Below are 16,019 nucleotides of genomic sequence, written 5' to 3' on the forward strand. Positions count from 1 at the left end.
TTTGGGTCACAGCTGATCCCATTCCCTCTAGGTCGTTATTGGTGCCAGAAACGGAAACAGTGGTGGCTGTGGTTATTGGGTGGGTCGCAGCAGGGAATTTTGGAAGGCTGTAGATGGGTCACAGTACAAAACAGACTGACTTGAGGGAAACTTGAACTCTCTGTCTGTCTCTCATGCAAGCTCACGCACGCACGCGCACGCACGCACACACACACACACACACACAAAATAGGAAGTCTGGGGGGACAGGGGGAGCAGGTAGCTGACTTGTGGTGGCTGTTCAGTAGCCTGATGATCTGTGTGTAGAAGCTACTGACCAGTCTTTCAGGTTTTGCCACAATGCTCCTATACTTAGTGAAGGAAGTGGGGAGAACAGGGCGTGGCTCGGGTCCCCGATGATCTTGTCCTTCCTGCGACGCAGGCAGTGTGCACCCAACGGTGCATTCGGCTGAGCGTACCACCCTCTGTAGCACCGGCGGCGGTGGAGTTGCCGTACCAGGCTGTGACGCAGCCCGACAGTAGGCTCTCGATGGTGCTCCTGTAGGACACTGTGGGCCCTCGGGGACAGGCTGAACTTCTTCAGCATCCTGAGGTTGAAGAGTCGCTGTCGTGCCTTATGCACCATGGTGTCTGCGTGGTTTGACCATTTCAGCTCCTCTGACGTGTGTAAGCTGAGGAACTTTGCACAGTTGATAGCCACCCTGTCAATAAATCTCCAGCGTTTTTTTTTTTTTACAAAAGCCTGATAACCCTGACAGCCCCTGTGGTTCCCAAGGCTGATCCTCCGCTAGCTCCGACAGGTGTCGATAACAGCACCACACTGGATGCCAGTGTCTCTGAACCATCTGTCTCAGGTGGAAACTGCAGCCCCATTATGGCTCCTCACACCCAGTAACGGCAGCTCACGGCCCATAAACCCCAATAGAGCCCACATACAGCCAGGAGAGCACTTAATGGAGAAGGGTGGCAGGGGTGGGGTGTTTGCATTAACACCTTGGTGGGGGACATTGATTGCCGTCATTGTGTGCGTTTGTGTGTGTGTGTGTGTGTGGTGGTCAACATATAGGGCAATAGGGCAGATGGCTGTGCTAACAGCCCTCATTTCCAGGAATAGGAGCAACCCTGAGAAAACACACTCCTCAACACGTTTAGACAAGCCCAGATTTACACAGTGACACAGGAAGAGCTCAGGGAATATAACCATATTCGGGGTAATCAGGTTAGAATAGGTTACTTCAAATTCTAGAGTGAATGGATTTATCCTTATGCCTCCGGAGAAGTTTCTGGAAAATTCCTATCTGAAACAATCGGGATAGGATCCGTATGAAGTGTTTTTTTAATTCAACACATAGTTAGCTATGAGCTGTGGCATAGAACTCAGAAACAGCTGACATCTCAGCAGAGAGAGAGAGAGAACGCAGCCAGAAGTTTAACCGAATGTCTCCTCTCCAACAAACAGACATGCTATCCAGACCCTGGACCTCAGCCAAACAAGCTGCCAGCTATGTGTGCGCGTGCGTCTGGCAGGAAGCTGCTGTCTGTGCTGTAAGGTCCAGATCTCAGGGTGATTGATAGAACGAAGTTACTGGCCAATCCTCTCTTCCCACCATTAAATCTCACACACACACACTTACCATTTTCTGGAGAGAATGCTTCCTCTGCAGTCAGCAGCAGAACCTCTCCTCCCTCTCTCCCATCACACACTCTTTCACCAGTCATTTCTTCGACCCCTGAAGTCCTGGAGCACGACAACATTTGGCAGACTGATCGCTTCAGCATTCTCTCTCTCTCTCTCTCTCTCTCTCTCTCTCTCTCTCTCTCTCTCTCTCTCTCTCTCTCTCTCTCTCTCTCTCTCTCTCTCACATTCAAAAAGACCTCTGTGAGGTTTTGTAACACTGTTGTCTTTTATTTTACAGTCCTTCAAATAAAGGCATCCTCTGTAAAGGAAGGTAGACCTCCATTGGCGATAAGTGCATTTGCCACTGTTTTAAAACCATTTACATTACCATGAACATTATCCTCAGCACACATCATCATTACCTTCAACGTAACACTGGTGTCCATAGAGTCTAGACTATAGGGTGATACGGTAACTGTAGCCCTGACTAACACTGCTGGTATGATATTAGCTTATTAAAACACATAGCATCTTACCTACTTCTTTCCTCTGATGCGAACACATAGCATCATATCCACTCCACTCTTTCATTGACAGGGATAAAAACAAGCAAGCATCTAAAAAAAAAAGTAACCCTGGAAATATATTTTCAGATGACACAATTCATAATATATTTATATAAAAAGCACCCGTCCCCGCAGGAGGCCTTTTGGTAGGCCGTCATTGTAAATAAGAATTTGTTCTTAACTGACTTGCCTGGTTAAATAAAGGTTCAATAAAAAAAGAAGTGAATTAATTGTTTTCCCTTGATAAGATTTCCTTTTTAATAGCCTGTATGGGTTTACTCACGAAGCAGCAGTTTGGTGCATAATATGGCGATGAAAATCATGTTTAGCAGCCTCCTCCTCTTGCTCCTGTGTGAGTATCCCCATATTAATAGGGAGGAGAACAGAAGAGTCTTTGTGAAAAGTCTATTGCATGTCTTATGACTCTGTTATGACCCTCTGTCTGTCTATCTTTGCCATTGTCTTCATCTTTGTTAATGAGCCTCTCCCCAGAAATGCCAAGCAGGTCAAATGAACCCCGCTCCGGGGCAGACTGGAGAACAAGGGGTTAAAGCACTCAGGTAGTGTCCTCCCCTCTGGTAGGCCTCCCAGTCACCAAGCAGGGGCTGGGGGTAGAAGTCAGGGGGTGGGGGGTAGGAGGGGCTGGGGGCAGAGCTCATGGTAGGGACTGACTAAAAGGGAGGTGGATAGGTTAAGGTGTGCGGCAAGGGTTTGGTAGATCAACGTTGGCTGTGTCCCCGGGTGGTGGTGTGCCGGGTAGGTATGGTGTAGGTCAGGGTGGACGTCCGGGAGGGAATATGGTGGTCGTAGGCCAGGGTAGAGGCCCGAGAAGGGGTCCTAGGGGGGGTGTGCTGGTTGTAGAGCAGGGTGGAGGTCCGGGACGGGCTCCGGGAAGAGTACTCTGCTCCGTGGGTCGGCTCCCTGGAGAAGACCGAGTCAGAGGAGCTGCTGGTGTCTGGACCCACTAGAGAATACTGGACCGCAGGGATGGACAGATCCAAATACTCCTAGAGAGAGAGCAGAGACAGAGAGGACATGTTCAGGGGAACAATTCAAATGATACGAAAATGACACTGTGTGTGTGTGTGTGTGTTTTTACCTGGTTGGCCATGAGTGAGAGCATGCGATCCAGATCCTCTACCAGTTGTTTGAAGGTTGGCCTGTGAGACTGAACAGCATGCCAGCAGTCTCTCATCACCATGTACCTGGGAACAAACACCACAGGGCCAGAACAGACAGTGCATTTGCATTGCTATACGTGCAAGGACATTTATTATACTTGTATCACTATACTTGCGAGGACATTGTACTGTCTGTGTGTGTGTTTCGGCGTGTACTCACAGCTCCTCTGTGCAGGCGGCTGGTCTGTCCATACGATGTCCCTCCTTCAACAGTTTGAACAGCTCCTCCACGGGGACACCAGGGTAGGGAGAGCCTCCTAGAGTGAAGATCTCCCACATCAACACACCAAACGACCACCTGCAACACAAACACACACACACACACACACAGAATTCAATACAGTGAACTATCACTTTATCAGGGACAGTTATTGCTGGGCTTGAAAAGAAACCTACAGGTACATAACATGATGGATCAGCGTAAAGCCACGGCGCAACAGAACGTAACGTCTATGAAATGTTAGGAGGGCGAGACTTACACGTCACTCTGGTGTGTGTAGATGCGGTCGAACAGAGCCTCCGGTGCCATCCATTTCACTGGCAGGCGACCCTGGGAGGAAAACGAGGGGTTAAACCACCTATATGTCCGTCTGTCTGTGTTTAAGTCACACCTGCTCCATTTTGACCAAGTCACTCACGTTGGTGGTCTTCTTGTAGTAGTCTATGTGATGGATGTCTCTGGCCAGCCCAAAGTCTGCGATTTTCATCACATTGTCCTCTGTCACCAACACATTCCTGGCTGCCAAGTCCCTGTGGATACACTACAAAACAAACCATCGATTGATTAATTTATTGACAGGCACAAATGTCCACACTTCAAGGAGAAAGAGAGAAGTAGAGTAACAGAAGAGAATAGATGCAGACGAAGAGAGAGTGAGAGAGAGAGAGAGAGAGAGAGACAATAACACTAGTCTCTTCTCTGACCTTCTGTGAGGCGAGGTAAGCCATGCCCCTTGCCACCTGATAGGCAGCAGACACCAGCTCCCTGACCTCCAGGGTGTCCAAGGGGGCCTGGGTAGGCCCAGACCAGTACTCCAGACCCACAGGCCTCCGACACCGCAGGTACTCTCTCAGGTTGCCCTGAGATGCATACTCTACCACCACGTGGAGAGGGCCTGGAGAGAGAAGAGGGTTATAATTAGGCTCGGGCGGTATACCGTATGTAGCGTATACAGAGGTATTCTGAAAAAGACAAGATAAATTAAGAATATTTGTAGCTACTTTTAAATACCTGCAGTCAACTCGCTCAGTAATCTAGGAGATAAAGCAGATTGCGTTCTTCATTTCACCTGTCGCATTGTTTTACATTATGAAGCTTACCGTAGTTCCCCAGAAATGTTCAGCCAGTCATGTATTTGTTTGTAAATAGCACAACGGGAGAATACAGGAGCTGGTTTAACTGGCTAGTTAGCACAGTAAGTGGCTGAGTTAATAAAGAGACACGTTCTGTCATGTTTGAGAAGTCAAAGTGCTTTGGATGAGTTGTCTGTAAAGCTGGCACTGCTGCCATCTTGATTTCTTTGCGTTTATTTTTTCTCCCCTCCATTCGCAGCAGAGCAGGCAGGCCCGTTACCATAGCAACTCCAAACTCCACACAGACACAGCGTGGACACATACTGCTCCAGAGCCAGTACGGTTCTTCCTTCAGACAAGCATGCGTCAAAACTTTGCTCATTTTCACAACGTCTCTAGTTCACATGCGTGTGGACTTTTACAAGCGAAACAGAAATTACATTCAGTAGCTACTACCTATACTTGTATAACTGTATAAGCTGGATTGCATGTCTTTGTAATTAGTTTATTTTGTTTGCGCTCGTTAGCATATTTAGCTAACAGCCTCTATTGAAATACGCTATTAGTTTGTGCTATTTTTGTTAGCATTCTGGTAATGGATGCCCAATGGCCTTTTCAGCACTAAGACGGTACTAAGACGGTAATACCATAAATCCAGAGATGAGAGAAGGACGGTATGACGATGTGAAAATCTGGATACCGCCAAACCCTACTTGTAATGTAACATTTGGGTGTTCGCCAAGGTTCAGTGCTTGGACCCCTGCTGTTATCTTTATCCCTTTGTACTGTGCCTCTTTGTACTTATGGTTTGCCATTCTGCTCATACGCATGCACGCACACACACATGCACACACACAGCGCCAGTCTTACCGTCCTGTGTGCAGGCTCCAAGCAGGTTGATGATATTCTTGTGTTTCCCGATCATCTTCATCATCTCCATCTCAGAGATCAGATCACTCAGGTCCTTCTCTGTGGCGTCCGCTACACAGGAAATAGGACGTGACATCACATCAATATCAACCAATGCGCACACCGTTTTCAAGGTTAGAAATGACAATACCAAAATCTACGTTTATTCTAATTTGCTCCTCAAATTTTAGGAATATATTTCAAGAAGTAGCTAGCAGTAGTCTCACAAACATTTAAGCATCTTCACTGCGACCATGGTGAGACGGGAGGGTTTTTCTCTGTCCAGACCTGCAGCCTCTGCTAGCACCACCTGACCAAAACATCCTTCACCCAGTGGCTTCCCCAGAGACAGCCTACAACACAGACACGCACGGCATATTGTTATTTATTTATTTTGCTCCTTTGCACCCCAGTATCTCTACTTGCACATTCATCTTCTGCACATCTATCACTCCAGTGTTTAATTGCTAAATTGTAATTACTTCGCCACTACGGCCTATGTATTGCCTTACCTCCCTAATCTTACCTCATTTGCACACACTGTATATAGACTTTTTCTATTGTGTTATTGACTACGTTTGTTTTTCCCATGTGTAACGCTGTGCTGTTGTCTGTTCACACTGCTTTGCTATATCTTGGCCAGGTCGCAGTTGTAAATGAGAACTTGTTCTCAACCGGGTTAAATAAAGGTGAAAAATAAATAAAATGAATGTCTTGTTCATGGACGTTATGAATCCCCTTGGTTAAGTTATAAACACCTTATGCAGATTATGTATGCCATATGCAGGGTTATGTATTCCCTAAACTATAGGTTGTGTATTCTCTATGCAGGGATATAAGCCTTCTAGTACCTGTCTCGTGACAGCTCCCAGAGCGGGTCCGCAGGCAGCTCATATTCTGACACGCCGGCCAGGTTGGGCGTGGCTCCGCTGGAGAGGCGGTAGGGTCTGACCAGACACACCCCAGACTGCAGAGAGGAAGAGGAGTCTACTGACACCTAGAGAAAGAGAGGGGGAGGCTGTGAGAGAGGATATGGTAAGCGGTCCGTCTGCTGAACTAAACCCAGGGATTAGTTCTCAGGGAAATGTTACGCATCATACGATCGTGGTTTACGGGCATGTGTGTATATGTGTGTATATGTGTGTATATGTGTGTATATGTGTGTATGTGTGTATATGTGTGTATATGTGTGTATATGTGTGTATATGTGTGTATATGTGTGTGTATGTGTGTATATGTGTGTATATGTGTGTATATGTGTGTATATGTGTGTATATGTGTGTATATGTGTGTATGTGTGTGTATGTGTGTGTATGTGTGTGTATGTGTGTATATGTGTGTATATGTGTGTATATGTGTGTATATGTGTGTATATGTGTGTGTATGTGTGTGTATGTGTGTATATGTGTGTATATGTGTGTATATGTGTGTGTGTGCGCTACCTGTCTGCGTAGGGGAATGCTCTTCGCCAGTTTATGAACAGCCAGCTGGCTACTGAAGTCGCTCTTCTTCGGGGAGCAGCGTAATCGGCAGGCGGTCGCTATGGCGATTAGGAGCATGATGATGAAGAAGCCGACACAGTAGATGAAAATCTGCAGGTAGGCCTGAGACGGTACAGGGGAGGGAGGCACGTCTGCAGAGGAGGAAGTCAATGGTTTTTATTTTATTGTCATTTTTGTTTGTTTCTTCTCTTCCATTTTGAGTGCACATTTGTAAAGCACATTGGTCTGCAAAGGTTAAGAATAATCGAGTACATTTATGTGTGTGTACCTTTGATCACACTGAGCCAGGCAGAGTGGTGAGACATTCCTATTGAGTTTCCTGCCAGACAGGTGTACTCTCCCTCATCCTCCACAGACACGTTCCTCAGAGTAAACACCTCCATCTCCCTGTCTGTGGTGTTAAACCCTGCAGTCTGAGGGCGATAGAGAGATGTTTATGTGGGGGTAGCCCTCGTGGGTACAGTGTGTGTTAACCTTCAGAATTTGTACGTAGATATATGTGTGTGTGTGTGTGTGTGTACCTTCAGTACACGTACGTAGGGTAGTCCGTCTGTCCCCACTCTGCTGCCGTTAATGGTGATGCGTTTGAGCCACTGGATGTGGGGCTGAGGGTCGCTGAACACTCTACAGACAAACTCTACGTCACTACCCACCACTGCCGTACGATTAGCTGGCAGGCCTGCCTGGAGGATGGGCCTGTGAGGGGAACGTTCTAGAACACACAAACACACATGCAACGTGAGTGACGCAAACACACACATATACATACACATCTCTCCATGTATGCATATCAGAAGTAAACACACACACACACACATACTGACCCACTACGTCCAGCTGGTAGGTGTGTGTGAGGCTGCCATGCTTGTTCTCCACCAGACATGTGTAGTTGCCTTTATCAGACGGAACCACAGACTCCATTATTATAGTCCACATGTGGTCTCTGAGCTGAAAGAGGGAGGGGGTGAGAGAGAAAGTCAGGGAGTGAAAACATAAGAATAACCAAGAAAAATAAACATTTGGTGTGGTGTTTGTGATTGAAATTTTGTAAAGTAGAAATAAGTGACATTTGGTATTCCCCAAGGTTCAGTGCTTGGACCTCTGCTGTTATTTTTATACATTCTACCCCTTGGCACTGTAATCTTTACTTTTAAGGTATGCTATTTACCTGCTGACTTTACCGATGACGCACTATACAGACAACACACTATGCAGCAGAGGGCTGTAAAAACATACATACCTTGAAGCCTCCAATCCGCTGGTCTCTCCTGAACTCTTTTCCATTCCTGTACCACCGCAAAGTTGGAGTGGGATTACCAGTCGCCTGGCAACGGAATTTAACAGTCTTACTGGCAGGAACGGCATGGAGCCTCTTTTCCATCTTGTCTGGAGTCACCCACTGAGGAGCCACCGCTAGAGAGAGAGAGGCATTTATATTTCTAACTTTGGATTCAATATACATTTTTTGGGGCTCCTACTTTTTCATACTAATCAAGTTAGAGGGAGCGAAGGGTGAGTGACAGGCAAGGTTTGGGGGAAAGAGGTGAGAGGAAGGGGCTTACGTTGGAGCTTCTGGTTGTTGTACAGTTTATTTTCCTCTGAGGAAGACTCTTCATCATCGTCTTCATCCTCCGACGATGTAAGCATGTCAGCTATGGAGAGAGAGAGAAACACTTTCAGTATTGCTGTCGTTCTCAAACGAGTATGTAAACTATAGTTAGAAACCAGTGTGTGTGTGTGTGTGTGTGTGTGTGTGTTTAACTATTCTTGTGGGGACCAGTTGACCAACTGGAGACATTTTGTTGGTCACGACAAGATCAAATGCTATTTCTAGGAAGTTTAGGGTTAAGCTTAGAATTAGTGTTAGTATTACATTAAGGGTTAGGAGCTAGGGTAAGGTTTCAAATCAACATCTAATTTTATTGGTCACATACACGTGTTTAGCAGATGCTATTGCAGGTGTAGTGAAATGCTTGTGTTTCTAGCTCCAGCAGTGCAGTAATATCTAACAAGTAATATCTAACAATTTCACAACATATACCCAATATACACAAATCTAAATAAAGGAATGGAATGAAGAATATATAAATATGGATGAGCGATGTCAGAGAGACATGGACTAAGATACAGCAGGATAGAACAGAATAAAATGCAGGCAGTTAACCCACTGTTCCCAGGCCGTCGTTGAAAATAAGAATTTGTTCTTAGCTGACTTGCCTAGTTAAATAAAGGTTAAATAACATTTAAAAAATAAAAATAATACATGAGATGAGTAATGCAAAATATTTTAACATTATTAAAGTGACTAGTGTTGCATTTATTAAAGTGGCTATGTATATAGGCAGCGGGCTTGAATGTGCTAGTGATGGCAAAATAACAATACATAAATAGTACATTTAGAGTCAAAGTTAGGGTAAGAGTACGGGTTAGGTTTAGGGTTAGGGTTAGGGAAAATAGGATTTTGAATGGGACTGAATTGTGTTTCCCCACAAGGTTAGCTGTACAAGACTGTGTGTGTGTGTGTGTGTGTGTGTGTGTGTGTGTGTGTGTGTGTGTGTGTGTGTGTGTGTGCGCAAACAGGAAGGGCTGAGACAAGGTTACTCTGTGGGGGTCTGCTGAGTGAGAATGGAAACGGCATAAAGATTAACCTTTTCACCCCTTTTTAAGGTGCCTCGACTGTCGCCACAGCGCACGCACCACCGCTCCTTCAGAGTTCCCACGTAGCTCCCTAACCCCAAGCTCAGAGATAAACAAACACACTAAATCATCAGCACCTTCATCCTGACAAATGGCTGCAAACAAAAGGGCAAGGATGGGTGTGAGGGTGAGTTGAGGAAGGAGGGCTCCAGAACTTTAATAATGGGTCCTGTTTGAATATGTTGAATAAGAAAAAAGCCCTTTTCCTTCTACCATTAGACACAGTCTGATAGGGTTCCAGTCCACAGCATTCACAGATCCAGCCACGTCAGATCAGTGATTACTATAAGCAGGGATATATTCTACCACACATCCCTTTCCATCTCCCAGCAGAATGTATATATTGATTTCTACACAATATAGAACTACTACATTACTAAGGGCATTTTCTGCCGCAGGTCCCTTCCCTCCCCACATCTCAGCAGGATTGCGACCAGAGAAAGCACGACTCATCATCATATCTACTGTAATCTAGAGAGATTAGGTCCATAATCATCACCACCACAGAGTGACATAGACCATTCCAGAATCCCAGCTCCCAGCCTCACCACAGCAGGTCTGTAATCTACAGGGAGAGGTTTACAGAAACTGCATTATGGGAAGTCCTGAATACGGTCTGCTCGTGGCAGGGGGAACATTCCTAATGAAAGGTTGTCAAAGATAGACAGAGAGAGAGTTGGAGAGAGAGAATAGATACAAACAAACAAGGATAGAATAACTGAAAAGAAGAACGGAATCCACTAAACAAGAGCAGAGCAGGGGGAGGTGGTTGAAATCCAAAGACCAACAGCTTTATTTGAAAGAAGCAGCGAGACAGAGATAGAAAATTGGAAACAGCCTTCGTGTATGGCAAAATTGTTTGCAGCAGAAGTGACATTTTTGGTGTTTTTGACTGAGAGAAAAACAAGAATTTGATGCGTTTCAAAACAACAGTATCAAACACACATTTGCAAGCACGCACACACACACACACCATGGTGTTAGGGCTGGTTTAGGATGGCCGGTGGTTACACAACTCACCAATAGAGGGAACAAAAACACCTCCTTTCAGACAGCATTCATCCTTTCCTACCAAACACAGCCTTTCTGTTCCACATCCAACCAACTGTGTGCATGTGCGTGCGTGGACAGGATATGTACACCATAGCCAGCGGTGGAGAAGCTAAACCGTGGTTGCGCCATGAAAGAATCCCTGTAAACATCCTCAGTTTTTTTAACTAAATGGACAAACCTTGAAGACTGAGGTCCTTTCTAGACCAATAAAGAGCCTCCACATCCCCAAATTGAAGAGTGTGTTCTGTCCTCTGTCTCAGAATAAAGACCCACTGCTAACTGAGCAGTTCCAGACAGCGGAACAGAGTCAGTGGGATTGAACCATCATGGAAGCAGCCTGAACCCAGAACCCTCAGCCTGGCATGAAAGAGATCAAATAAGAAAGAGGGAGAGTAAGCACACGTTAAAACGCACACAAGCGAGCAAAACGGAAGCGCACGCACGCACACACAAAAGGCTAATGAGACGCAGCCCTGCCGAGAGAGAGAGAGAGAGGGAGAGAGAGCAAGCAAGAAAGAAAGAAAGGAGGAGAGAATTTAACATCTTTTATGTGGTCCATGTCTCTTACCTGTGTCACTGTCAGTGTCACTGAGGGAAGCAGCTGGTCTGGACTGGGTTAGGGGGGACTGGACCAGTAGAACCAGTAGAGACCAGAGTAGCAGCAGAGACCAGCGAGACAACAACATAATGGCACTGGTATAGCTTAACTGGTACAGTACTGGAATGGCAAGGGCTACTGGTACAGGGCTGGCTGTAGAGGGCGCTCCAATGGATCAACCCACAACCATCAACTCTTCAGGTGGGGAACTGTAAGAGGGGAAAAAAGAGAGGGTCAAGAGGAACAATAGTGGTTATGTAAAAAAATAAACAATGAAAAGAAAAGGTGAGAAAAGGTCGGGTCACCACTACCCTGTCAGCCCATGCTGCCGGGAGCAGATTGGTGGAGACATGCTCTAGTGTCTCTTTTCACAGGTCTGAGATGGGAACTCAGCTTCCCACACTCCTCAGCTCTCACACTTTAGCACCTGTCCCCGAGGGGAGGTGAGAGAGGCGCACCTACCACGCACACACACACACACAGACACACACCTTTGACGCCTGTCCCCTATCAGATCACCGGTCACACCTTAAATGCCCATCGAACGTCACAGAACAAAAACGGTGTTATATCACAGTTATGCCATACATCCTCTTCGCAGGGTCTTGCCCCGTTTTTTCTGGATTTTTTTGTTGTTATTCTGTCTCACTGTTCAAATAAACCTACCATTAAAATGATAGACTGATCATTTCTTTGTCAGTGAGGAAACATACAAAATCAGCAGGGGATCAAATACTGTTTTTCCTCACTGTAGGTAGTGTCACGCCTGCTCCCACTCTCTGGTACTCGAGGATGCCAGACTGCCTTCACCATTGTTATGTGCATCTGAGCTTCATCACAGGTCACCATCACACGCAGCAGCGCATCATTGGACTCACCTGAACCCCACCTTTATTTGATTGCCTCCCCTTTATCTGTGTTTTCCCCGTGTCTGCATTATTGTTGTTATGTTTCCCCTGTCCAGACGCTGTCCCTGTTTGTTTCATGTTATTTATTAAATGTTCAGTCCCTGTACTTGCTTCTTGTCTCCCAGCCTCTGTCCTCACAGGTAGCCTTGTTCTCACATTAACAAAGCTAACAAATCCTTAGGATATATGGTTTCCAGTTTGCATCAAATCCAGTGAAGTTCCTTGATGGTCGTCTTGGTATCTGCTTGCGGGCGGATATACACGGCTGTGACGATAACCGAGGAGTGTTTTCTTGGGAAATGTTACGGTCGGCATTTGATTGTGAGGAATTCTAGGTCAGGTGAACAAAAGGACTTGAGTTCCTGTACAGTGTTACAATTACACCATGAGTAATTAATCATGAAACATACACCCCCGCCCGTCTTCTTACCGGAGAGATGTTTATTCCTGTCGCTGCAATGGCATCCTTGCCGTCCCATCTACGGTGCCTTCAGAAACTATTTAAAACACTTGACTTTTTCCACATTTTGTTGTGTTACAGCCTGATATATATATATATATATATAAAAGTGTCACTGGCCTACATACAATACCCCTATAATGTCAAAGTGGAATTATGTTTTTAGAAATTTTGACAAACTAATTAAAGATCCAAATCTGAAATGTCTTGAGTAAATATTCAACCCCCTTGTTATGGCAAGCCTAAATAATTTAGTTCAGGAGTAACACTGTGCTTAACAGGTCTCATAATAAGTTGCATGGACTACAATAATAGTGTTCAACATGATTTCTGAATGACTACCTCGTCTCTGTACCCCACACATACATTTATCTGTAAGGTCCATCAGTCGAGCAGTGAATTTCAAACACAGATTCAAGCACAAATACCGGGGAGGTTTTCCAATGCATAGCAAAGAAGGGAACCTATTGGTAGATGGGTAAAAGAAGCAGACACTGAATATCCATGAGCAAGGTGAAGTTATTAATTACACTTTGGATGGTGTATCAGTACACCCAGTCATTACAAAGATACAGACCTCCTTCCTAACTCAGTTGCTGGAGAGGAAGGAAACCAATGGTGACTTTAAAATAGTTAGCGTTTAATGGCTGTTGTAGGAGAAAACTGAGGAAGAATCAACAACATTGTAGGTACTTCACAATACAAACCTAATTGACGGAGGGAAAAGAAGGAAGCCTGTACAGAATACAAATATTCCAAAACATGCATCCTGTTTGCAACAAGGCACTAAATTAATGCTGGGGGGGAAATGACCAAAACAATTAACTTTATGTCGTGAATACAAAGTGTTATGTTGTGGGCAAATCCAACACAACACATTACTGAGTACCACTATCCATATTTTCAAGCATAGTGGTGGTTGCATCATGTTAAGGGTATGCTTGTAATTGTTAACAACTGGGCAGTTTTTCAAGTGTGCAAAGCTCTTAGAGACTTACCCAGAGACTCACAGCTGTAATCGCTGCCAAAGAGGATTCTGACTTATATTGACTCAGGGGTGTGAATACTTACGTAAATGAGATACAGCATTTCATTTTCAATAAATACGCAAACATTTCTGAAAACGCGTTGTCACTTTGTCATTATGGGTTACAGTAACAAAATGTAACAAGGGGAAAATAGCGCAATGTAAAACACAAGGTGCAAATAAGACGTGACAAACAGTGCAGGTGCAGTGGGAATATTGTGCATAAGACATGGGGGAATAAGACCAGATCCACAAAGGCAAACCACCAGTAAATTAATGTACACCTTAACACGTGAATGATAAAACACGCAACATACCCCCAGTAAATGACCTACCAACATAACTTGTGAATTAGAAGGGAAAAAAACTATACAGAAAAAACATGTAAAACGCCAACATCTTTACAAATGTCCTGAGCACACAACTTGTTTTAGGTCACAAACACGCACAAACACAACCGTACATATTGTATCTGGTATATTGGTGTCTGTCGGACAATGTTTTACATAAACAGGAAGCCAACCCAATTGTTGGACAATCGGCGCAGTCCCATTCCTGGTCTCTTCCTCCTTTATCAGACTGTGAACATACCGGGTCCCGAATCTGTCTCCATGTCGATGCTCCCGAGTGGCGCAGCATTTTAAGACACTGTATCTCAGTGCAAGAGGTGTCACTACAGTCCCTAGTTCGAATCCAGGCTGTATCACATCTGGCTGTGATTGGTAGTTCCATAGGGCGTTCACACAATTAGCCCAGCGTCGTCCGGGTTTGGTCGGGGTAGGCTGTCTAGTTAAATAAAGAAACATTTTTTAAATGTTGTGCTATCTCCCCCCAGCTGTTGACTTTGCGTTATGGTCCGTATACAACCGCACCAAATAATTTTACAGAGGTGCTCGTATCGTCTCACCTCCTCGGACAGACGATCCTCAAAATTGGACGGAGATTTAATTTTGCATAAGGAATGTCGAAATCAAAGCAAATATGCAAGTAGAATAGCAGTAGCAGCATGTCCATTGCTTCCATGTTTATAAATACCAGAAAGCATGTGAAGTCGACACAGGGGCGGGACTTCCACTGCGAAGCTTTCTCAATACTGCCCATTAATTGTATACGTTGTGTTGCCAATTTCATGTGGCGCACTTGTTCGTAGTAGGTTTGTGCGCACAACAAGGAGCTTCCCATTTTGTGACGTAAAATGACACTGCAACACTCTGCCGGCTCCGACTGCGTACAGTGTCCTGGCCTTAACCCCTTTGTCGCTGTACATGTGCTAGTCGGAACTTGGAAACTCTTAAATGTCCGACTAGCTAACTGGTTAAAGTTATACACGCGCCGCGTTCAAAAAATCAGCGAGTCAGAAATGTCAGTTTCCTAGTTCCGACTAGCACGTGAACGCAGCATAACCCCATATCCAGAACACCTCCTGGCCAGGAAACAGAACACCATTTGCTTCCAGCCTGCCGGTCAGTGTCACAGTGTTAAAGTCTCATTGGGAAGATGGATCTTGTGTTTAGGTGTGATGAGACCGTTCCAACCCACAGACACACACCGTGAGAGACTAACAAAAAGGAGAGCTGTAAAAAAAATACTCTGTAACACATAACCTCCGTGCTTTATGGCAGAACAACCTGACGATACACTAGACCTGGACATTACTGTAGATGGCAGTGAGGAAAGGTGCGTGTGTGGACATTACTGAGGGTCCGACTCCATAATGAGATCTGTCCTTCGGAGCTGGCAGCCAGTGTGTGTGTGAGAGTGAGAGAGTGTGAGAGTGAGAGAATGGTGACCCAGAGAGGGAGGTATGTAACGGTGAAGAGTAGAGCGGGAGGTTTATGAAGACATCATTAATGCCCTTCATTAATGCCGCCCATAACTCAACCCCACACAAACATTAAAGACTCTCTTAAACGAATGAGTCTGTTTGCAGATTTATGAGTTTTATGGTGTAGCGTCTCCATCATACTGCTGGCTAGCTGACAGGAGAGCCCAGCACAGAGACACCCAAGCTGTGACAGAGTGAGGGAGTAAGAGAGAGAGATATAGAACATTCTGAGTATGCAGGCTTTTGCTCCAGCACTACCCCAAAGCATGGTAGGAGTAAAAACATGCAAATCCCCGCCATAGCGCTTCAGCAGGAGGGTTGATTAGCCCTGCCATAGAAGCTAAAAGCTAGTTAACAGCTAACACACCCAGCTCTGTAAACC

The 16,019-nt window shown here is 45.4% G+C and overlaps 1 protein-coding gene across 3 annotated transcripts in view; it reads right to left on the reverse strand.

Annotated features, from left to right (window-relative positions):
- Positions 1–1,890: 1,890 nt before the first annotated feature.
- Positions 1,891–16,019, reverse strand: part of fgfr1b (fibroblast growth factor receptor 1b) — a 28,479-nt gene continuing 14,350 nt past the window's right edge. Inside the window, exons 2-17 of one of the 3 annotated variants that reach the window (XM_036968018.1) lie at positions 11,388–11,626; positions 8,632–8,721; positions 8,310–8,482; positions 7,894–8,017; positions 7,606–7,781; positions 7,338–7,482; positions 7,010–7,200; positions 6,419–6,564; positions 5,799–5,920; positions 5,529–5,639; positions 4,290–4,480; positions 4,004–4,126; positions 3,845–3,915; positions 3,526–3,663; positions 3,284–3,389; positions 1,891–3,191 (exon numbers count right to left, since the gene is read on the reverse strand). In XM_036968018.1, coding sequence (XP_036823913.1) covers positions 2,904–3,191; positions 3,284–3,389; positions 3,526–3,663; positions 3,845–3,915; positions 4,004–4,126; positions 4,290–4,480; positions 5,529–5,639; positions 5,799–5,920; positions 6,419–6,564; positions 7,010–7,200; positions 7,338–7,482; positions 7,606–7,781; positions 7,894–8,017; positions 8,310–8,482; positions 8,632–8,721; positions 11,388–11,505 — 2,313 coding nt within the window. In that variant the 5' untranslated portion in view covers positions 11,506–11,626 and the 3' untranslated portion in view covers positions 1,891–2,903. Of the gene's footprint in view, positions 3,192–3,283; positions 3,390–3,525; positions 3,664–3,844; positions 3,916–4,003; positions 4,127–4,289; positions 4,481–5,528; positions 5,640–5,798; positions 5,921–6,418; positions 6,565–7,009; positions 7,201–7,337; positions 7,483–7,590; positions 7,782–7,893; positions 8,018–8,309; positions 8,483–8,631; positions 8,722–9,717; positions 11,351–11,387; positions 11,627–16,019 lie in introns of those variants that run through there. The other 2 variants (XM_021590656.2, XM_036968019.1) reach the window with 2 other exon arrangements.

This window comes from Oncorhynchus mykiss, chromosome Y (assembly GCF_013265735.2).
Source record: "Oncorhynchus mykiss isolate Arlee chromosome Y, USDA_OmykA_1.1, whole genome shotgun sequence".
In the NCBI taxonomy this organism is placed as follows: domain Eukaryota; kingdom Metazoa; phylum Chordata; class Actinopteri; order Salmoniformes; family Salmonidae; genus Oncorhynchus; species Oncorhynchus mykiss.